Source organism: Stegostoma tigrinum, chromosome 16, assembly GCF_030684315.1.
Source record: "Stegostoma tigrinum isolate sSteTig4 chromosome 16, sSteTig4.hap1, whole genome shotgun sequence".
Classification (NCBI taxonomy): Eukaryota; Metazoa; Chordata; class Chondrichthyes; order Orectolobiformes; family Stegostomatidae; genus Stegostoma; species Stegostoma tigrinum.
The window spans coordinates 40,184,322-40,207,529 of record NC_081369.1 but is presented as its reverse complement, the minus strand read 5'-3'; the positions used below and the strand labels follow the sequence as shown (position 1 = coordinate 40,207,529).

Below are 23,208 nucleotides of genomic sequence, written 5' to 3'. Positions count from 1 at the left end.
GTAAAGGTGAGTCTAAAGAGATTCTATAAGTAGACTAAGGCAAGAATGTAATTGGGGAGAGAATAGGTTCCTTTAAATATCAATATGGCCGTTTATATATGGAACCACAGGGGATATAGGAGATACTAAATGAATACCTTGTAGTTACTGTGGAGAAGGACACTGGAAGCTAGTGTATTTGGGGAAATAAATAAAGATATCTTGAAAGAGTCCACATAAAGAAGAGGAGGTGCTAGGGATCTTTAAAGGTAGATCAATCTCCTTGACCTGATCAGATGTTTCCCGGAACCTTGTGGGAAGCTAGGCAAGAGATTGCTGGGCCTCTTGCCAAGATAGTTATATCATCGATAGTCACGGTTGAGGTGCTGGAAGACTGGAAGTTGGCTAATGTGCTGCCATTATTTAAGAAAGGCTGTAAGGAGAAGCTAGGGAACTATAGACAAGTGAGCCCAGAGTTGTGTGTAAGTTGTTGGGGGCAGGGGTTGGGGGGGGGGGGGTGGTTGTGGATTCTGAGGGACAGGATTTACATCCATTGGAAAGGTGAGGACTGATTTAGGTCAGCATGGCTTTGTGCCTGGGAAGGCAGAGCAGTAGATGTCTATATGGACTTCAGCATGGTAGACTGTTCAGCAAGGTTAGATCTCATGGAATCCAGGAGAGCTAGTCAATTGGATACAAAATTGGTTTGAAGTTAGGCGACAGAATGTGGTGGTAGAGAGTTGTTTTGTTTTTCAGACTGCGACCAACAGCGTGCCACAAAAATCAGTGCTGGGTCCACTGCTATTTGCCATTTGTGGAAATGATTTGGATGTGAATGTACTAATTTTGCAGATGACACCAAAATAGGTAGTAAACAATGGAGAAGGTTATCTCAGACCTTGATCAGATGGGCCAATGGGCTGAGGGTTGGCAGATGGAGTTTAATTTAGATAAATGTGAGGTGTTGCATTTTGATAAGGCAAATCAGGACAGGACCTATACAGTTAATGTTAGGGCCCTGGGGAGTCTTGACAAATAAAGAGATCTAGGGGTGCAGGTGCATAGTTGCTTCAACGTGGAGTCACAGGTAAACAGGGTGGTGAAGAAGTTGTTGCACTGTGCATGACATTGGTGAGGCACTTTTAGAATTCTGTATACAGTTCTGGTCACCACTCTACAGGAACAATGTTGTTAAACTTGAGAGGGTGAATAAAAGATTTACAAGGCTGTTGTGGGGCACGGGAGGGTTTGAGTTTATAGGGAGACTAAACAGGATAGAACTTTTTTCCCATGGAGCATCAGAGGCTGAGGGGTGAACTTACGGAGTTTTATAAAATCATAAGAGGCATGGATAGGGTGAATTGCCAAGGTCTCTTTTTCTAGGATAGGGGATTCCAAAACTAGGTAACATAGGTTTAAGGTGAGGGGTGAAAGATTTAAAAAGGACCTGAGGGGTAACTTTTTCGTGCAGAGGGTGGCATGTGTATGGAATGAGCTGCCAGAGGAAGCGATGGAGACACATGCAACTACATCATTTAAAAGGCATCTGGATGGGTATTTGAATAGAAAGGGTTTACAGGGATATGGGCCAAATATGAGCAAATGGGACTAGATCAGATTGGGATATCTGTTTGGTATGGATGAGTTGAACCAAAAGGTATGTTTCTATGCTGTATAACTCTATGACTCTGTAAACACACAACAGACAAGACTCCATTTGAAAATATATCTTTGTCAATTCATATGTTATTACATTTTCTTAGCACACTGCCAATCACGTTTTTTCCCTTAGCAACAGGAAAAATACTCAACTTCAATTGGAAGTCTATATTTCAGTTGAAGGATTCAGTATTAAAACTGAATAATGGTTCTTGCCTTTGTTGAAACTATATATGGTAGTATTTGTTTTGTTTTTAAAAAGATTGACTGACTTCTTTATAGCATGACTCTAAAATGAATGAAGTGTGATCTGTAATTGCAGAAGTACTTAAATTTGCAAACACTCAGGAAATTTGAATTTTCTCTCCCAGTCCGTCGTCTAGCAAGAAAAAGAAGAACCAGCGGTGATAGAAATTCTAACACATTATCACTCCACCATAAAGTTCACATCTGCTCTGTAAATAACTTCCCTACAGCAGCAGGCCTGGCATCCTCTGCAGCTGGTTATGCTTGTTTGGGTAAGCAAGATGACAGGTGAACCTAAATCTTTGAAACATGCACACCAGACAGAATGGGGTAAGAATGAAACTGGTCTGAAATAGGGAGACTCATAATTTTATGAGAGTAGGGAATCCTGAGGCTCACCAGAAATTAGACCTTGAGTCTTAGTTACATCTTTATAGCCTCAATTGTAGTTGGTAGCTGTCTAAGCTCAGATAATTAACTGGAAGAGTTTGAATTTTGCTTTACTTTTAATCCTTTGATACAAACTTCTCCAAGGTACTACAGCACCTCTAGCTGCAGCATTCTGGCAGTATTGCACTAAAATGCCATCCTGCTCCAGGAACAAAATAGAAATTGCTGGAAAAACTCAGCAGGTCTGGCAGCATTTAGAGAAAAATCAGAGTTAACGTTCTGGGTCCAGTGACCCTTCAGAACTCCAGGACCTGAATACAAAAATCAAACCCGAGACACCCGAGTATTGATGTAGTGTTGCACTGTTAGAGGTGCAAATGAGATGTTAAACAGAGGCAACAGGAACTGCAGATGCTGGAGAATCTGAGATAACAAGGTGTAGAGCTGGATGAATACAGGCCAAGCAGCATCAGAGGAGCAGGAAGGCTGACATTTCGGGCCTAGATCCTTCTTCAGAAATAGGCAGCAGGGTGGCTCAGTGGTTAGCACTGCAGCCTTGTAGCACCAGGGACCAGGGATTGATTCCATCCGTGGGCGACTGTTTGTGCGGAGTTTTCACATTCTCCCCGTGTATGCGTGGGATTTCTCTGGGTGCTCCGGTTTCCTCTCACAGCCCAAAGATGTGCAGGCTAGTTGGATTGGCCATGCTAAATTGCCCGTAGTATTCAGGGGTGTGTGGGTTGTAGGGGGTGGGTCTGGGTGGGATGCTGCAAGGGGCGGTGTGGACTTGTTGGGCGGAAGGGCCTGTTTCCACACTGTAGGGAATCTAATCTAATCTAATGTATATCTTGTTACCTGTGTTAAACAGAGGCCCTGTTTAAAAGGTCCTATGAGGCTTGTGAAGAAGGGCAGTTGTTTAGGTGTTTTGGCTAATAGTTATTCCTCAGCCAACATGATTTAAACGTATTATTTGGCATTACATTTTTGCTGTTGGTGGGCACTTACTGTATGCAAACTGGCTGACACCTCTCTGACATTATAACAGTGACCACTTCAAAAGTGATTGTTAGCTGTAATATGCATTGGGATGTGTGGTCATTATGAAATGTAAGCCTCATTTTCTATGTTTTTGCCTTTAACTGATGTTCTTTTTGCAGTGTACGCACTTGCCAAGCTACATGGTTTAGAAGGAGAGCTGTCTGAGATTGCTCGCCAAGGGTCAGGAAGTGCCTGCAGAAGCATGTATGGAGGCTTTGTGCAGTGGATGATGGGACTGAAAGAAGATGGAAGCGATAGTATAGCGCAGCAAATTGAGCCAGAATCTCACTGGCCAGAGCTTCGGGTCCTTATATTAGTGGTGAGTCCATGGCAACATGAACAGAGCCATTCTCAAGATTCAGTCCTATCATGGTAATGACAATGGCCTAATAATCATTAGCTCTTCAGGGATTCAATAGGTTAGTTTATTTAAAACAGTAAAACACATTTTAAGTAATAAAGCAAACATTACCACAACCAACTGATTTCTGTATTTGGAGCTTGCAGACCTTGGAAAACTAACTGCCTGGCAAATCACCACATTGTTTACACTCAGAAAATTGAGTCCTTGAAGATAAACTTTTGAAAGGAATCACTCTTGGCCCCACCCAAACAAGAGGCTGTATTTGTGTTTGTATACATTCTTTTCTCACTTTGATTGCATCTTATTTATTAATTTTACTGACCATGTTGGGTAGGCTGTGAACAGTTGTGCCTTCTGCAAAAATATAAAGCTTTTCATCCAACGTGTCAGAAATGTATGTAAAAGGCATTGAAATTTAAACAGGGAAAGCTTGGAAGACTCAGTGGATCAGACATCGTGATTGAAGAGAGGAAGATAGTGCAATGTTTCCAATCAATAAATTTTTGCCCAACTTGAGAGATGAACAACTCATAAGAGAAAGAGAGTGGAGGAGAGGGTGCTGGGAGATAATAAATAATGATCCATGATTTAGTCTGAGAACAGATGATTAAATGACCGGTAGGAAAGATGAGGAAAAAAGAAACAATAACAAGAGTAATAAAATATATAGTGATACTGTTTATTGTAGAGGAGTGGATTGGAAATGGCAGCCTAGTAATAAGTAGTGATGACGAAGAGAAAAACTTGTATTATGGACTTCGCTAGCTATTGTTTTCATAGTGTGTAATAATTCTTATGAAAAAGTGTGTTGTTGAGCAAGTGGCATTGGCTGCTTTGTAATAAGTAGTAACAATATGGAATTTCTTGAACATTTTGTTGTTATAACATGCAGCATGTTTGTTTCACGATGCATGTTATAAGAAAGTGTTATAATAATAATTTCCTGTAAACCTTCAAAACTAGATAGAAAAGATACAGTAACACTGATCATATTTTGAGAGGGATAAAGGAGCAAGAAGGCTGCTTCTGTGTATTCCTCTATTTGCAAAGGATAGCACATTGTTTACAGAGTGTTGTATTATGCTAATGGTTATTTCCTTGGATCATTAAAAATACTGCTTCACATTCATCATCTCAACTCGATAAACTTTATATTGATTAATATGCCACATTAAAATCGTTGCTATTCCTGGATATTTGAAAGCAACCCCAAAAATTATAGTTTAATATGATATTTTTATATGGTGATTTTTATTTACAGAATTAAAGAAATATGAAAATCAGCTATTTCAAACAACAACTCAAATTATTTTGGCATTAAAGCCTTTCAGAGCTTTGCACTTTACAATTTGCCTCCTTTTTCCTCTCTCAACAGTCTAAGTTTGGCCCTAAGTAGCTCCTACTATCAATAGGTATGTATTTCTGCTTTGTGGCTGTCAGTGTCATCAGCACAATAGTTATTTCATTGCTGAAATAGAAAAGCTGTTGTTACCCTTGAGAGTTCTTTGCATGGTAAGACCTCTTAACATGTAAAGATCACCGTAAATCTATACACTAAAGAAACTCATGTAGCTATCACTTTCCATGCACTTACATTCTTTACCTTCATTATAATCTTTTAGTGGAAATCATGATTATACTAAACTCTGGTTTAAAAAAGTAGTCCAGTGCTGTCACACTCAGAACAAGCTATGTTAGTCTAAAATATTTGGATTCTAACTTGTTCTAAATAGCTTGCTTTAAAGTGTTTTGCTTGCGGTAATGAAAAAAGCTTCTTCTTTTCTAGGTCAGTGCAGAACAGAAGCCCATTGGTAGTACTGCTGGGATGCAAACCAGTGTCAAGACCAGTCCATTGCTGAAGGTATGAAATTATTTCACTTGAAATATTAGCAAGCATTTGGAAACTTAGAATTCCACAACAATTGCAACAAAGAAATGATCCGTTCATCTCCATCAGTCTGTATCAGTACTACTCTTGCATACAGACTGTAGTCGTAATACCACATCTGCACTATGTTTCCATGTGGTTTATTTCCCAATTTTCTTCAATCACTTATCTAATCTAGGCTTAAATGTGAAAATGCCTCAGCTTCAGGCATTCCAAAGTCTTACAGTGCTGTCTGTTAAAAAATAAGTTAAAAGGAGACTTGATGTAAATGACTTCATTTAAGATGGGACCATTTGAAAGAGACCTGAACGTAACACATGGTAAAGTGGCAGTATATTACAGCCGAACAAAGGCAACTACAGAGGTATGGGGGAGGAGCTGGGCAGAATTGACTGGAAGCGGAACCTAGCAGTAAAGACAGGGGAACAGCAATGGTAGGAGTTTCTGCGAGTAATTCAGGAGACGCAGCGAAATTTCATCCCTAGGAAAAAGAAACATGGTGCAGGGAGGATGAGGCAACCATGGCTGACTAAGGAAGTCAGAGATAGCATCAAAGCAAAAGAGAAAGCATGGTGAAGGGCAGTGAGAAACCAGATGGCTGGGAAGCTTACAAAGACCAACAGAGGGCGACAAAAAAAAGGAGGGAGAAGATTAACTGTGAGGGTAAGCTAACCAGGAATATAAATGAAGACTCTAAGAGTTTCTTTAGGTATATAAAGGGCAAAAGAGAAGCACAAGTGGACATTGGACCACTGAAAAATGATGGTGGAGAGATAATAGTGGGGAACAAGGAAACGGCTGAGGAACTGAATAATTACTTCGCGTCAGTCTTCACGGTGGAAGACATGAGTAAAATCCCAAAAATTCAAGAGAGTCAGGGGGCAGAGCTGAGTATGGTGGCCATCACCAAGAAAAAGGTGCTAGTAAAACTGATTGGCCTGAAGGTGGACAAATCACCTGGACTAGATGGACTACACCCCAGAGTTCGAAAGGAGATAGCTGAAGAAATGGTGGAAGCATTAGTGGTGATCTTTCAGAAATCTCTAGAGTCAAGGAGGGTTCCAGAGGGCTGGAAAATTGCTAATGTGGCACCCTTGTTTAAAAAAGACAGTAAGGCAAAAGATGGAAAATTACAGGCCGATTAGCCTAACCTCAGTCATGCATGGTTTCATCAAGGGGAGGTCATGCCTGACAATTCTACTAGAATTCTTTGAGGAAGGAATGAGCAGGGTAGACCATGGAGAGCCAATGGATATTATCTACCTGGACTTCAAGAAAACCTTAGATAAGGTCCCACACAGGCTGCTGAGTAAGATAAGGGCCCGCGATGTTCAAGGCAAGGTACTAGCATGGATAGGAGATTGTCTGGCAGAAAGCAGAGAGTGGGGATAAAGAGGTCTTTGACAGGATGGCAGCCAGTGACAATTGGTGTTCCGCAAGGGTCAGCTTGCGCCACAACCTTTTCACTTTGTGCATCAATGATCTCAACTGTGGGCATTCTGGCTAGGTTTGTGGATGATACAAAGGTAGGTGGAGGGACAGGTAGTATTGAGGAGGAGGCTGCAAAACAATTTGGACAGGTTAGGAGAGTGGGCAAAGAAGTGGCAGATGGAGTAAAATGTGGGAAAATGTGAGGTCATGCACTTTGGTAAGAAGAATAAAAGCATTGACTATTTTGTAAATGGGGAGAAAATTCAGAAATCTGAAGTGCAAAGAGACATGGGAGTTCTAGCCCAGGATTCTGTCAAGATAAAGTTGCAGGTTGAGTCAGTAGTCAGGAGGGCAAATGTAATGTTGGCATTTATTTTGAGAGGACTTGAATATAAAAGCAGGGATGAACTGCTGAGGCTGTGATCAGAGATAATGGGAACTGCAGATGCTGGAGAATCCAAGATAACGAAGTGTGGAGCTGGATGAACACAGCAGGCCAAGCAGCATCTTTTGAACACAAAAGCTGACGTTTCGGGCCAAGACCCTTCATCAGAAAAGGGGTATGGGGAGAGGATTCTGAAATAAATAGGGAGAGAGGGGGAGGCGGACCGAAGATGGATAGAGGAGAATATAGGTGGAGAGGAGAGTATAAGTCGGGAGGACGGACAGGTCAAGGGGGTGGGTTGAGGTTAGTAGGTAGGGAATGGAGGTGCGGCTTGAGGTGGGAGGAGGGGATATGTGAGAGGAAGAACAGGTTAGGGAGGCGGGGACAAGCTGGGCTGGTTTTGGGATGCTGTAGGGGGAGGGGAGATTTTGAAGCTGGTGAAATCCACATTGATACCATTGGGCTACAGGGTTCTCAAGCGGAATAACACCTATGCTCGGTTCGCACTAAACAACTGCACTGCCCAGTCGTGAACCATTTTAACTCCCCCTTCCATTCCTTAGAGAACATGTCCATCCTGGGCCTCCTGCAGTGCCATAATGATGCCACCCGTAGGTTGCAGGAACAGCAACTCATATTCTGCTTGGGAACCCTGCAGCCCAATGGTATCAATGTGGATTTCACCAGCTTCAAAATCTCCCCTCCCCCTACAGCATCCCAAAACCAGCCCAGCTCGTCCCCGCCTCCCTAACCTGTTCTTCCTATCGCATATCCCCTCCTCCCACCTAAAGCCGCACCTCCATTTCCTACCTACTAACCCCATCCTGCCCCCTTGACCTGTCCGTCCTCTCCGGCTGAGCTATCCCCTCCCTACCTCCCCACCTATACTCTCCTCTCCACCTATCTTCTCCTCTATCCATCTGTAGTCCATTTCCCCCTCTCTCCCTATTTATTTCAGAATCCTCTCCCTATCCCCCTTTTCTGATGAAGGGTCTCGGCCCGAAACGTCAGCTTTTGTGCTCTGAAGGTGCTGCTTGGCCTGCTGTGTTCATCCAGCTCCACACTTTGTTATCTTACAGTTGGAGTATTGTGTGCAGTTTTGGGCCCCATATCTCAGGAAGGATGTACTGGCCCTGGAACAGGTGCAGAGGAGGTTCACGAGAATGGTCCCGGGAATGGAAAACTTAACACATGAGGAACGTTTGAGGACTGTGGGACTGCACTCATTGGAGTTTAGAAGGTTAAGGGGGGATCTAATTGAAATTTACGAATACTGAATGGCCTGAACAGAGTAGATGTTGGGAAGATGCCTCCATTGGTAGGAGAGACTAGGACCTGAGGGTACAGCCTTAGAGTAAAGGGAAGACCTTTTAGAGCAGAGATAAGGAGAAACTTCTTCAGCCATAGAGTGGTGAGTCTATGGAATTCACTGCCACAGAAGGCTGTTGAGGCCAGGTCGTTGAGTACATTTGAGACTGAGATAAATAGGTTCTTGATTATCAAGGTGATCAAGGGTTACAGGGAGAAAGCAGGAGAATGAGGTTGAGGGACTTATCAGCCATGATTGAATGGCGGAGCTGACTCGATGGATCAAATGGCCTAATTTCTGCTCCTATGTCTTATGGTCTTACGTTGAACAGGAACCATTGATGATTGATGTTTGTAATAACTATAGTTGTAACAATGACACTACATTGACATCTGAGTTTGTTTCATTGTTGGTCAGCATTAGTTAAAACTTTGCACCTTTCAGAGAGAGATAGTAGAACTGCAGATGCTGGAGAATCTGTGATAACAAGATGTAGAGCTGGATGAACACAGCAGGCCGAGCAGGAAAGCTGACATTTCAGGAAGAAGGATCTAGGCCCGAAACATCAACTTTCCTGCTCCTCTGCTGCTTGGCCTGCTGAGTTCATCCAGGTCTACACCTTGTTATCTCACTTTTCAGAGAGAGATTGTTTTCAAGCCATTTCATAACAGAATGGGAAATGTACATTTTCTGTTTCCAGTATCGTTCGGAAATCGTTCCAAAACGAATGAAAGAAATGATTGATGCAATCAAACAGCAAGATTTTGAAACCTTTGGACAACTAACAATGAAGGACAGTAATCAGTTTCATGCAACTTGTCTTGACACCTTCCCTCCAATCATCTATCTCAATGATATTTCCAAACACGTAATTAACCTGGTACATAGTTACAACTCCCACTTTGGAGAGACACGGGTAAGATCTGTATTACTATATATGCAAAAAATTGTGTCCAAGATAAAAGATGTAAATACAGCTATTCAAATTTCCAATAATTTTCCAAACACTATGTGATGCATGAACTTTTGCTGGAAAATTGATAAAAATATCTTGGTTCCAACTCAGTACAATTTCTGACCAGCTTGCTGCCATTACAGCGTCTGGTGCATGGTCTCCTTTGTCAGTCCTGGTGAAAGAGAACAGCCTTCCTCTCCTCCACCTCTTTCACCAGGTCCTCCAGGTCAGCAAATTAAAGTGGCAACTTCCTTTTTTCAGCATTGTACGTTGGAATTTTGCAGGGCAATTCCTGACTTGCAGTATTTAGCTGGAGCTGGGTCTGTAGCTGGAGTATAAATATGGCTCTTGCATTCAGTGGACCACTTCCTCCTCTGCTGAATGACAGAGCAAGAGTAATCTTGTTGGGGTTAGATACATAATCACTGGAGTGATCAGTGAAGAATTACATGAGAAAAGTCACCATGGCTTACAGTGGGAAACACTTTATAAAAATCCCTGAAGTTGACCCTTAGCCTAAATGTGGGAATACTCATCCTGTAGTTTTTAAGGAGTATGGGTTAAGGAAAAAAGTGATGGAAAGAGGTAGGGCAATTATTTTGAACCAAGGGTGAAGGTCAAAGATCATAACAGTAGACAAAGTGGCCATTGTTGGCAAGGCCAGCTTTTATCACTCAACCCTAACTGCCCTTGAATTGAGTGACAGAGGGCAGGTAAAAGACAATAAATTGTTGTGGATCTGGAGGCACATGTATACCAGATCAAGAATGGACAACAGTTTTCCTTCTGTTTGTAAAAAGGCATTAGTGATGGGTTTTTCTAAAATCGACAATAGATTTATGGTTATCATTACCGGGATTAGCCGCAAAGAAATTTGTAAATTCATGGTAACTCATAAATTTGGCTCCTGTTTTCGGTATTGCATCACCTTATTTAACTGTAGCAAAACTGAAACAAAGCAACTTCTTCAAAACCTTAGCCACTAAAATATCAAAAGAATTGTTTGTCCTTGTAGCTTAAAAACATTACTCTCAGTAACTGAACTGACAATCCAAGTGTGTGTGCATTTCAATGTATTAGGCATTTCAATCTAGTTATACATAATAAAATGTATCTGTTAGAAATCTAATAGAATATTTCTGTTATTACATTAAACTACTGTAGATTGTCACATTCGGATCAAATTTTGAACCTTCAAAATGTGCTTCTAACATTGGTGGTCAATTTTTGTGCTGAGTAAAAAATATATAGCATTGGTGCCGGTGTAGTAGGGCCCAGTTCTGTTCATCAGTCGTCATGCACAGTGAGCTCTGTGCTCTATGTTAAACTTCCAGCCATCTTCGTGGAATCACGGTCAAATTGCCTCCTTAATCCCACACATTTATTTATAAGGTGAGTATATACCTGAATTAAAGAATTGAGCCCAATTCCAAATTTGTGTATAGCCCTTCAGCATGTATTTATTAGCTGAAAATTTGGCGAACTTGTACATGCATTTTAGCACTGACAAAATGAGCTCATCTTATACGTTGGGTCAACTCATGCATCATAATCTACAGTAATTGCTCGCTGCTTATGAACAGCATCTGCACACTCATTCACCCTTTTAGCTCCTGACCAGAATTGATATGAGCTTCATTGTACAGTGGAAATTGAGGGAATGGAATATAACCTGTATTGCGATGTGCACAGTAATTAAGGATGTATTGAAAATATGTAGAGACTCTGAATTGAGCTGGTTACACTTTTTGATGCAATGCCATTCTTTTTTTGTTCCATTTTTGTTTACATTAGGTAGCGTACACATTTGATGCAGGCCCTAATGCAGTTATTTACGTACAGGAGCAGCATGTGGATGAGTTTGTGGAAGTTGTGAAACATTACTTCCCTCCTGAAGAAAATGGTGAACAGTGAGTCCTGCAAAATTCAGCACAGTTTTATTCTATTGTAACCTGATGAAATCTGTTGCATTTGCAATCTTTACTGTCTAAACCTGTAGAGAAAAACAGGTACGTCACTTGCGTTTTTGACGTGCGGATGCCAGTGTTGGACTGGAGTAGGCTAAGTTAGAAGTCACATGACATCAGGTTATAGCCCAACAGGGTTTATTTGAAATCACAAGATTTTGGAGCACTACTGCTACCTCAGGTGAAGTGGAAAGTGGCACACAGCCACAGAATATTTCGGCTGAGAGAGAATATTAATTAAAGAAGAGAGATCATTACCAAAAATTCTAAAATAGGATTGTGTTAGAGACCAACCACATGGCTATAGTAACATGATAAATGTCAGAGTTGCATGTTAAGGGTCTAACCAAATTAACAAATAATCCAAAAGAGTACAAACTGATTAAGATAATAAATTATAAAGATGGTGTTAAAACAGAACAGTAAGGAAGATTTGACAAACACAGAATGGTGTTGTGGTGTTACATGTGGTGCAACATGAACTGAATATCAGAGTTGAGGCTGTCCTCATGGGGACAGATCTTGACTACCAGTTTCTGTTCAATGATTTTGCCTTGTTGTGTATCTTGAAGGCTGCCTTGGAGGAAGCTTAACTGAAGATCAGAAACTGTGACTGCTGAAGTGTTCCCCGACCGGGAGCGAATGTTCCTGTCTGGCGATTGTTGTGCAGTGTCCGGTCATCTGTTGTTGTAGCATCGGCATAGTCTCACCAATATACCACGCCTCAGGGCGTCTTTTCCTGCAGTGTATGAGGTAGATACTCATGGGTCATATGAGTATCTGCGTGTGATGGTATTATCCATTTTGATGATCTGACATGTCTTGCAGAGATTACTGAGGTAGGGTTGTATAGTGTCGTGGTTGCTGTTCTCCTGAAGACTGGGTAGTTGCTGCAAATGATAGACTGTTGGAAGTTAGGTGACTGTTTGAAGGCAAGAGAGGAGGTGTAGGGAAGGCCTTGGCGATATGTTTGTTGTCGTCGCTCACATGTTTAAGATTGCGTAGAACATGGTGTAGTTTCTCCACTCTGGGAAAGTACTGGACAACAAAGGGCACTCTGTCGGTCATATCTCGTGTCTGTTTTCTGCGGAAGTTGTTACGGTTTTCTGCTGTGGTATGTTGGAACTGTTGATCGATGGGTTGAGCATTGTACCCGTTTTTGAGGATGCTTATTAGCATCAGTAAGTGTTTGCCACTTTCCTCCACATTTGATCTCATGTATACAGGGCTTCTCTGTAGGCAATGGCTTCTTTTAGTGTGTTTAGGGTGGAAACTAGAGAAGTGAAGCATCATGAGGTTATCCGTGGGTTTGCGGTAGAGTGGAGTACTGAGGTGTCTGTCCATGTCGAAGATGCGTGTATCCAAGAATGAGACTGATTCTGAAGAGTAAGCCCATGGTAAGTCTGATGGTAGGATGAAACATGTTCGTTCCAGCGATTCTTTGCCGTGAGTCCAAAGGAAGAAAATGTCATAGATGTATCTAGTGTATAGTGTTGGTTGGAAGTCCTGTGCAGTGAAGAAGTCTTGCCTGAACTTGTGCATGACTTTGGCATATATACATTGGGTTTCAAGATGCCCTTGACATATCCAGAAAGGTTCTCACACAGGGTCCCATTGCCTGATACTATGGATTGTACAAGTTTTGGCTTTGTGCATCCTTCAGAAGCCAGTAGATATCTCCTACGTGAGAAGTACACGGGATGAGAGCGCATAGGATACTCTGAATGTCTGGATCAAAGTTCTTGATCAGTCTAAGATAACAAAATGTGGAGCTGGATGAACACAGCAGGCCAAGCAGCATCTCACGAGCACAAAAGCTGACGTTTCGGGCCTAGACCCTTCATCAGAGAGGGGGATGGGGAGAGGGAACTGGAATAAATAAGGAGAGATGGGGAGACGGAACGAAGATGGAGAGAAAAGAAGATAGGTAGAGAGGAGAGTATAGGTGAGGAGGTAGGGAGGGTATAGGTCAGTCCAGGGAAGACGGACAGATCAAGGAGGTGGGATGAGGTGGTAGGTAGGAAATGGAGGTGCGGCTTGAGGTGGGAGGAGGGGATGGGCGAGAGGAAGAACAGGCTAGGGAAGCCGAGACAGGCTGGGCTGGTTTTGGGATGCAGTGGGGGGAGGGGACGAGCTGGGCTGGTTCTTCCCCTCCCCCAACTGCATCACAAAACCAGCCCAGCTCGTCCCCTCCCCCCACTGCATCACAAAACCAGCCCAGCTCATCCCCTCCCACCACTGCATCCCAAAACCAGCCCAGCCTGTCTCAGCTTCCCTAGCCTGTTCTTCCTCTCGCCCATCCCCTCCTCCCACCTCAAGCCACACCTTCATTTCCTACCTACCACCTCATCCTGCCTGCTTGACCTGTCCGTCTTCCCTGGACTGACCTATCCCCTCTCTACTGCCTCACCTATACTCTCCTCTCTACCTATCTTCTTTTCTCTCCATCTTCGGTCCGCCTCCCCCTCTCTCCCTATTTATTCCAGTTCCCTCTCCCTATCCCCCTCTCTGATGAAGGGTCCAGTCCCGAAACGTCAGCTTTTGTGCTCCTAAGATGCTGCTTGGCCTGCTGTGTTCATCCAGCTCCACACTTTGTTATCTTGGATTCTCCAGCATCTGCAGTTCCCATTGTCACTATTCTTGATCAGTCTGTTGAGTTGATAGATGTGTTCTTTGGTCAGATCAGCAGATAATTGTCGTGTTCCGGTTGATCAGTCGTCAGAACAGTTCTTTGCAGTAGTCCATTTGAGTCTGTATGACGTTGGCTTCTCCTTCATCTGATGGCTTGATGCTGATTACCTGGAATTATCTTGCTATTATCTCTTTGCCTATATGTTCTAAGTCTGTGTGTTTCCCTCCACTTCACCTGATGAAGGAGCAGCACTCTGAAAGCTTGTGATTTCAAATCATCTCATTGGACAATAACCTGGTGTTGTGTGACTTATGACTTTGAATTTTAGCAAGCTTTGTTAAACTGTATAGTAGGAGAAAAAGTATTTCTAGAACTTGTGGTATCAACATTTTATTGCAAATTTTCAGCTGCCTAGCAGCTTCAGAAACCAAATGACGACATAATTGGTTTTGAATATTTGGTTAAGGTCCTAGCAAGCTCCGTCCTAAACAAGTAATTAATAAGTATGACCATTTTTTAAAACAAAAAGTGCCAGGTAGGAAAAGTAAGAAACAAAAGTTAGGAAGCATACTAGGCTCCAAGTCATGGTCACCAAGAGGACCAGACCAGAGCAAAGCAGTTAGTTTAACTGGCACTGACTGTGCATTTGTCTCTGGTGGCATATACTCTGAGCAAGCCTCAACAGAATCCTAATAAAACTGGTGAAACCTGGATGCCTTTAGGGTTTAATCCTTTCATCCGTTTTGTGGATAGTATTTTTTTAAGGAAGTAGAAGGATGGGTCATTTTCTGACTTTCTCTAGGTCTCAAGATTTGCGCTCTATCTCACTCTCCAACACACTGCTAATCACACAGATGTACCCTCTCTCTGCCATACCATGTGACACTCTTTGGCTCCCAATACCCTCTGTCCACCATCACCACACAGATTTCCTTTCACACTTCCCCATTCATGCTATATTTTTAATCTCATTCTCTCTCTGTCTCGTCTCGTCTCGTCTCTCTCTCTCTCGTCTCTCTCTCGTCTCTCGTCTCTCGTCTCGCCTCGTCTCGTCTCTCGCCTCTCGTCTCGCCTCTCTCGCCTCTCTCGCCTCTCTCGCCTCTCTCGCCTCTCTCGCCTCTCCTCTCTCTCCTCTCTCTCCTCTCTCTCCTCTCTCTCCTCTCTCTCCTCTCTCTCCTCTCTCGCCTCTCTCGCCTCTCTCGCCTCTCTCGCCTCTCTCGCCTCTCTCGCCTCTCTTCTCCTCTCTTCTCCTCTCTTCTCCTCTCTCCTCTCTCCTCTCTCCTCTCTCCTCTCTCCTCTCTCCTCTCTCCTCTCTCCTCTCTCCTCTCTCCTCTCTCCTCTCTCCTCTCGCCTCTCGCCTCTCGCCTCTCGCCTCTCGCCTCTCGCCTCTCTCCCGTCTTTCTTCTCCCCCCCACCATGTTTCCACACAAACACTCCCTTCCAACCCTGCAGACTCCATTCCCTCCTGTCCCTCCAATATTCCCACATGTGCATACTCTCCTCCCCTCTTCCCTCCCTCCTACCCTCTCTTCCCCTTCTTCCCGCACCCCCTTCCCCTCTCTCTCCCTTTGCCCACCTTTCAAATATGATAATGTGCTTTCCGCACTTGATATACTCTAATTTCCACACATTGACTACAGATTATCACAGTGCTGTTTTCCAATATTAATATTTGTACGGTGCCCTAATACTTCAATGATTTTACCACTTAAAATTCCACAGTTAAATGCCAGAGTACAAACATATGATCAGCATTATTTAAAGTAAGTCGAGATCATTCCCTACTAGAAGGAATTGTGAAAAATTACAGAAACCAAATTTTGAGAAATGCGAATTGTAAGACAGCTGCCAAGTCGAGATGTCAATTTAAAATGTCAAAACATGTGATCAGTGAGTTTACGGCATTCATTGATTCTTTTAAAATGGAATGAAAATGTATGACAGTTTTTTTCCATAATTAAGAATTACTTGGTACATATCAGCTATACTTTAAATAATGACAGTGTGGCAATCATGCACTTTGTTAATACTTGCGAAGAATGTTTCAGTTTCCTCTCCATTCCTCCCTCTTCTGATTACCAAAATAAAATTATATATTACAGTACTTTTTTTAAGGAGGTGGTTGGTCATTTTCTAATGCAGTCTGTATAGGGCCAAAACCAACAGCAGGGAGTTTAATCAAAATTTAATATGAGCAATTGTATCAACTGTTGTTAGGGCTCTTGTGACACAGTGGTAGTATCCCTTTTCTGGGCTAGAAGGGTTGAAGACCAACCAGCTTCAGAAATGGCTGATTTTAAAATATTTCTAAATTGTTGTCAGCAAGCAAATTCATTGTGGAAAACTATCAAAATCCTGAAATGCCAACACAGTGTACACTGCATATTGCAACTATTTGCATGCCCTTAGTGTGGCACAATAGTCATCAAGGCTGAGTACATTCATGTGAAGTGGAGTGACTGTGCCAAATTAAAGTCATGTATTTATTTATTTTTACGTAGGATTTATTATAACAGAGCAAACTTTATTAAGAGACTTGGAAGTGAAGAAGTGAAGTTGAGGAACAGGACTTTCTATGTACAAATGCAGCTATTAATACTGTTTAGTCGCTCAGTGTTGCATTTTTTGAGATAAATGGTCCGGTTGTATTTACTCACCCAGTTCTCAATTCTTTTTACCCTGTCTGCCTTCACCTGCCTATTCAGTCTGGTCTTAAATGAAGGGGAAAAGCTGAAATACTTAGATGTTTAAGGTGGCTGTTTCCTGGAAAAGCTGACATCATGTGAACTGGCATGATACAAAACAGACTGTCTAAAGCTTATAGCTTCCAGAACTAGAACCAACTCTGAAGCCACCAGAGTCAAAGTTAACTCTGCTTTCTCCCCACAGATGTTGCCAGACCTACTGAGTTTCTCCAGCCATTTATTTCTGCATGGTTTACCTGCATTTGATATCTTTGAGCATTGAAACTATGCATCATGTAATGTTTGTGGGAATAACTGGTACTGCTGCTACGATGATTGTTCACTAAAATGTGTGCTTATGAATCGCACTTTAAGCTATAACTCATTTGCTGAATTGCTGATGGGTACTGAACGTTGTCTGGGCCATTTAGGATCAAGCAGGGTTGAAGAGTAGAAGGTAATGATTTTCTCTCACAGGCTCACCACTCCCCTTCTCACAGTTTCTCTTGCATCCTCAACCCACCCCACCCCATTTCTCGTGCAGCCTCATGACCCACCCCTCTGTTTCTCTCACAGCATCAAACCCCCCATTTCCCTCTCAACTTCACCCTCCCCCCCCCCCCCACCATTTCTTTCACAGCCACATCCCCTCACTCCCCACTTTTCCTTTTCTCTCTCTCTCTCTCTCTCTCTCTCTCTCTCTCTCTCTCTCTCTCTCTCTCTCTCTCTCTCTCTCTCTCTCACATCAGGCCCACACCCTCTCTCACTCTCTCTCTCCATGCACGCGCACGCACACACACACACACGCTTTTCTCTTCCCATACTTTTGTGCGTGCACTTGCCTTTCTTTCCACTACACCCCCAATGTTGCATTCCCACATCCTAAACAAGTACATTCTCACTCATGCTCCAGTCCCTCCCACGCTCGCACTCCTTGCAAAATATTCGATTTGTACTTCCTGTATTTGGAGCACTGAAGGCAGGACAGATAGGCCTGCTGCAGAGCAAACGATTCCACCCCATTGCCTCAGTCTTTCTCCATTCTTACAAGCTTATTTTACTCAAATGTTCCATGCAGTTTCCTTTAAAAATCACTGTCTGCTTTCATCGATATCATAGGAAGTAAGATCAATATCATTCCTACTTACTGCATAGAAAGTTATTGTAGAATCCCTACAGTGTGGAAGCAGGCCATATGGCCCATCAAGTCCACACCGACCCTCAAGGAACATCCCACCCACCACCTGCCCTTGTAATCCTGCATTTTCCATGGTTAATCCACCTAGCCTGCACATCTGTGGACACTATGGGCAATTTAGCATGGCCAATCCACCTAATCTGCACATCTTTGGACTGGGAGGAAACCAGAGCATACGGAGGAAACCCACACAGGCGCGGAGAGAATGTGCAAACTTCACATGGACAATCGCCAGTCGGCAGTATTGAACTCGGGTCCCCGGCGATCTTCCTCCATCTCCAGTTCAAAACTTTTAAGTCTTTGCTGCCCTCATTCTTATATCATCAGCTATGGGAAACAGCTTTTCTTAGTCTGCCTTTAGAACAAGTGTATATAACGAGTTTAATAATCTTGTACACCTGTACCAACTTTCCCAAGGAGAGCAATTTTAGCTTCTCCAACTTAACCTCAGCTGAAATTCTTCATCCATGGAACCAATCTGATAAATCTCTTCTGCATCCTCTCAAAATCAATGTTAATCCATGAAGTAAATCTCTATTAAATTTTCAAGCAGGAAAACATTCTTGCTCAAATCGATGGTTTCCAATAAATATTATAGGCATATTGATCTTTTAACTCTCTCTCTCACTTCAAACTGTACTGTTACACGTAAAGGGAGTACTTGGCAGGAAGCAGAACCTTTCCACGTATTCGTCTGGAATTGAATGCTTGTCTGATTTCAAATGTCTCAGTGGTTTTGTCTTAACATACTTGATTCCCTTCTTATGATCAGTCGGGAAGTTGTCCTAATAAGCATGTCTCTGTCACCTTCACCTACAAAGTATTTATAATGTTATAGTATCTAGTAAAATTCTTGGCATTGAGAAGTAAAATTCCAGTAAGGTTAGAAATTTAGTGTAATTGCAATAGATAATGACTGAACAAGGCATTCTCTTCCATCAATTCAGCAAAGTGCAATGTGTAAATTGTTGTGGGATGTAATTGCAACACTTAGGGAAATGGCTCACTATTAGCCATCTGTGAATTTCCCATGATGTTGCTTGCAGGGATTCAGAGGAAGTGGCCTTTAATAAGGCAATACATCACATGAGGCTGTTGATGCTGAAAAAATGAAGGTAATAACCAGAAAATACTGCAAGATCTCAGCAGGAATGGCAGCATCTGAGTGACAGAAACAGAGTTAATGAGTGAAATCTTCCTGCCCCTGAACAGCAAGGGAAGTTAGCTGGGAAAATAGGGTGAGATTGGCAAAAGGTCCAAGTTCCTAACCAAGTTTTGAATAGCAAGATAAGAATCTTAAGAGTGAGCAGTGAGAGGCCTGTTATCATGTCATGATTATCGAATTTAACCTCACTTATGTGCAGTCTTTTCATTCGCCACTTGTCGAACATAAACTAGACAATGACAATTCCTGATGTGAAAGTCAGAACGAATACCTGACAACTCCAGCTCGACACTTGCGTTTACAGCCCTTCATCTCAGACAATAATCACCAACATCCTGAGACCATGCTCCACTGGCAGCACTCCTTACAGTATGTATCTGTACTGGAATGCTGCATTTCAGAGTGCACAAGCACCTTTCACTGTGATGCTGTTGTCAGGATTCTTTGCACACAGGGACAGGCAGCCAACTCATAGGCTCGACTAGAGTTTGTCCTGTCCTGTCTTAGCACTCAGTCACTTTGAGCTCCTTAGATGTTAAAGCTTCTCTGCCTTGCCTTAGCTTTTTTGCACTTCGCACCCCCCACACCCCCCACCCAACCAGTCAGAGCTCAGGGGTTCACAGTACCTCCAACTTGCCTTCCCTTCTAGGGCAGCCACAGAGCAAGACAGCTTGTCATGACTCCCAGCAGTGATCAGTCAGTGGGGTGGACATGTTGCTGTATGGCACTTTTCTACATCAATCTCACATGCACCATGCTGATGAGGCCATAGCTGGAGGTTCCCTCAGGATTCTGAGGAGGTAGAGAAGTCTGTCGCCCTCAATGCCATTTCCTTCGGATGAAAGAGGCACAGTGCTGCAGCAAACTGAAGAAATTCCAGGACATTGTCATTGAACTAAAGCAACTACTGGAGCTGGACCTACAACAGGAAAGTGTGGGTGGCCATCATTGCCTTGTGGTAATCAAGGTGATAACTGCACTAACTTCTTATGCAACTGGTTGCTTCCAAGGAATCACTGGTGGGGACTTTCACCCCTTGAACCACAAATATGTGGTTCAGTTTACACTGCTTCATCTTGTTTCCCAGTGATGACATCATTACTGCAGCTTGGGCAGTAGGCTTTACCAGCATATTGGCTTTCCCCACGGACAAGGTGCTATAGACTGTACACCTGTCAAGTTGAGAGTGCCCTATCATAACAGTTGACTTCAAGAACAGAAAAGGCTTCAACTCCATCAATGCTCAAGTTGACCATGATCAGCAGTACAGAACCTTAGTCTGCACTGGGTACCTTTTAGGAGCTGCCATAATGCCTATATCCTTGGGACCTCTTGTATTCCTATTTTGTTTTAAGGGCTGGATACTTATAAGAATGGTGACTGGGAGATGAGAGCTAACCTTTGCAACCGAAGCTAATGTATCCATTATGCAACCTCTTGCCTAAGGCCAAGCAAAACAATCATGTTGCCTATTCTTTGTTTAGGGCTATCATGGAGCAAACAAGGTGAGGTTCTGATGAGGTCCTTTTGCTAGAGATTGTCTGTCTGTCTCAGTGTTGTCTGACAAAATGGTAGAGTGGCAGCTGTCTTCTGAGGAGGAAGGTAAAGACATTGAGCAGGACCAATATCACCTACGTGGCGCAATACATCATCAAAAGCAACAAGTCAGGTGGGATGTAATTGACACCCATTTCCACGAGATGAGCTGGGTGCGATGAGGATCCATGATAAATTTGTTGCTACTCGCAAGCAGCCCCTGTTCGTTCCCTGATGAAATTGCAGCTTCTGCTTGTTTGTTTATTCTTCACATTGACTGTTACGAATAAAACAGAAAGATTTCAACCATCAGTAGGCTTTCCAGTACTTGATGGCCCTACATTGAACAATGACAATATGTTAGGCTACACAGGCCATTGGGGGATAAAAGTAGGGGGTAGACATGTTGCTGTATGGCACTTTTCCACATCAGTCTCACACTTGCACCATGCTGATGAGGCCACAGCTAGAGGTTCCCTCAGGATTCTGAGGACGGGTTCGAAGATGGGACGAGGCTAAGGAGTGGTTAGCTGGAAAGCCTGTTCTTAAATAGCAATAGATCTGAGAATGTGCATTTGTATTTGCAGCGAGATGTTAGCTGTATGCCCTGAGCAACTATTGTTTTCAGTTCCCTCCCACTCAGTGCACTAAGGAACACTCCTGCCTGGTATCACTTGACTTGCTGTACGGCTAGGGTTTGAAAATGGTGCAGGCATGAGGAATCCAAAGAAATTCCAGCAATGGCAAGTATTCCCTCCTCTGGTGAGAGAGAAGCTAGGATAAACAGGGTACCATTGAGGTATGGTGCATAGCTGATGAGGTGAGTTTCAGAGAGTAGTATGAGAAATCTCACCAGGGCTTATTGACAGAATCTCTCCATCTGACTCACCAATATTTACCAAAAAAAAAATGGGAGAATTCTGGTACAACTCAGTCCACTGTTTCAAGACAGGTTCTGAAGAAAGTTACTTGAAATTAAACTCTGTTTCTCCCTTCACAGATGATGCTAGATCTGTTGAGTACATGCAACATTTTCTGTGTTGATGTCACTTGATGTTCCCAGATGAAGATGATTTTGTTTGTGAGGATTTGTGAAGGGTATGACAGTAATTATACTGGGAAAGTATGCTGAGTGTGCAGCGACAAGGAGAATATTGCTCATTCTTGATGAGTAATTGACTTTGGATTATAGAATTAAAGTGAGGGGCAGTGAAGATCTGAACAAGACAAGTTATTTTAGGGATGAGGAATGGGAATTTGTTTGAGGAATTGTGAGCTACACGTGAACATGAAAATATACCAGAACTGCAAGAACTACTGTTGCATCAAATAGTCATTGATATGTGACAATGCCAGATCATGTTTGAGTGCGCACCATCAGATGTCTTGCTGTCTTCACTGTCAGGCCCACAGCCGTTTTCACCATCTTTTAGGGCCCTGTGATGAAGCAGAAGTGTTTGGTGAAAAGGCCAACTTACCTCACATCTGATTAATGGCCCCTGTCCATCACCCAGCTATGCAAGGACAACACACCCATAACAGGTGCCATGCAGCTGCAAGGAACATTAAGGAGAAAACCATTGGCAGCCTGTAAAAACTTTTGCTGCCTGATTTGCTTTGGGAAATGCCCTCTAGCATTCACCAACGTGTTTTCAATTTCATCTTGTACTGTGGAGGAAGCAGAAAAGGCATTGTAGTGACAATGGTGGGAACAGGGATAGCATGAGGTACGTGCGCCTCAGGATCATGGTCTCTCCGTGATAAAAACAACACACTGCTTGCTGGGCTTGCACATCTACCAACCACCACAGTATGTGTGCTTATCAGCTCTCCAGTACCCTGTCCAGGAAAATTCTTATCTGAGCTCTCTGCAGCAGAGCTGGGGAACAGGCCTATGAAGTCTCCTGTTGGTATATTTACAATCTGGGTGTGGCTTCAGGCTTAATGTTCAGTATTAGAACCTGAGATGGTGGCTTTGATATTCAAATCATATGATGGTGCTTTGTCCTGGGATGTGTAGCATTCTCATCTTTCCTCATTAGGCTGCAGTGGCTGGCTATGCAGAGGTTCATATGTACCTGAAGTTATAAGTGCAGAAGTGGAAACGAGTGGGTGAAAAGCAAGAGACCCATGATCACACCATCTGTAGCTTTCACTTCATGCCAATATGGAAAATAGGCATAATGAGGCGGTATTCAAATTAACCTCAACAGGATCAGAGTTAGGGCCTCAATTATTCACATTGCCGTTATCAAAATTACTAATAAACATAGAAAGCCACGTGTTCAAATTTGATGACACAAGGGCAGCATTACAAATAGTCAAGGTAATACCATAAAATTACAAAGATAAAATTGATAGACTAAGTGAACGGGTAAAACT

The 23,208-nt window shown here is 42.9% G+C and overlaps 1 protein-coding gene across 1 annotated transcript in view; it reads left to right on the top strand.

The window, feature by feature from the left end:
- mvda (mevalonate (diphospho) decarboxylase a) overlaps positions 1-23,208 on the top strand; it is a 45,336-nt gene that overhangs the window by 15,190 nt on the left and 6,938 nt on the right. Inside the window, exons 4-8 of the mRNA XM_059651721.1 lie at positions 2,010-2,156; positions 3,432-3,631; positions 5,463-5,537; positions 9,390-9,605; positions 11,439-11,554. Coding sequence (XP_059507704.1) covers positions 2,010-2,156; positions 3,432-3,631; positions 5,463-5,537; positions 9,390-9,605; positions 11,439-11,554 — 754 coding nt within the window. The remainder of the gene's footprint in view (positions 1-2,009; positions 2,157-3,431; positions 3,632-5,462; positions 5,538-9,389; positions 9,606-11,438; positions 11,555-23,208) is intronic.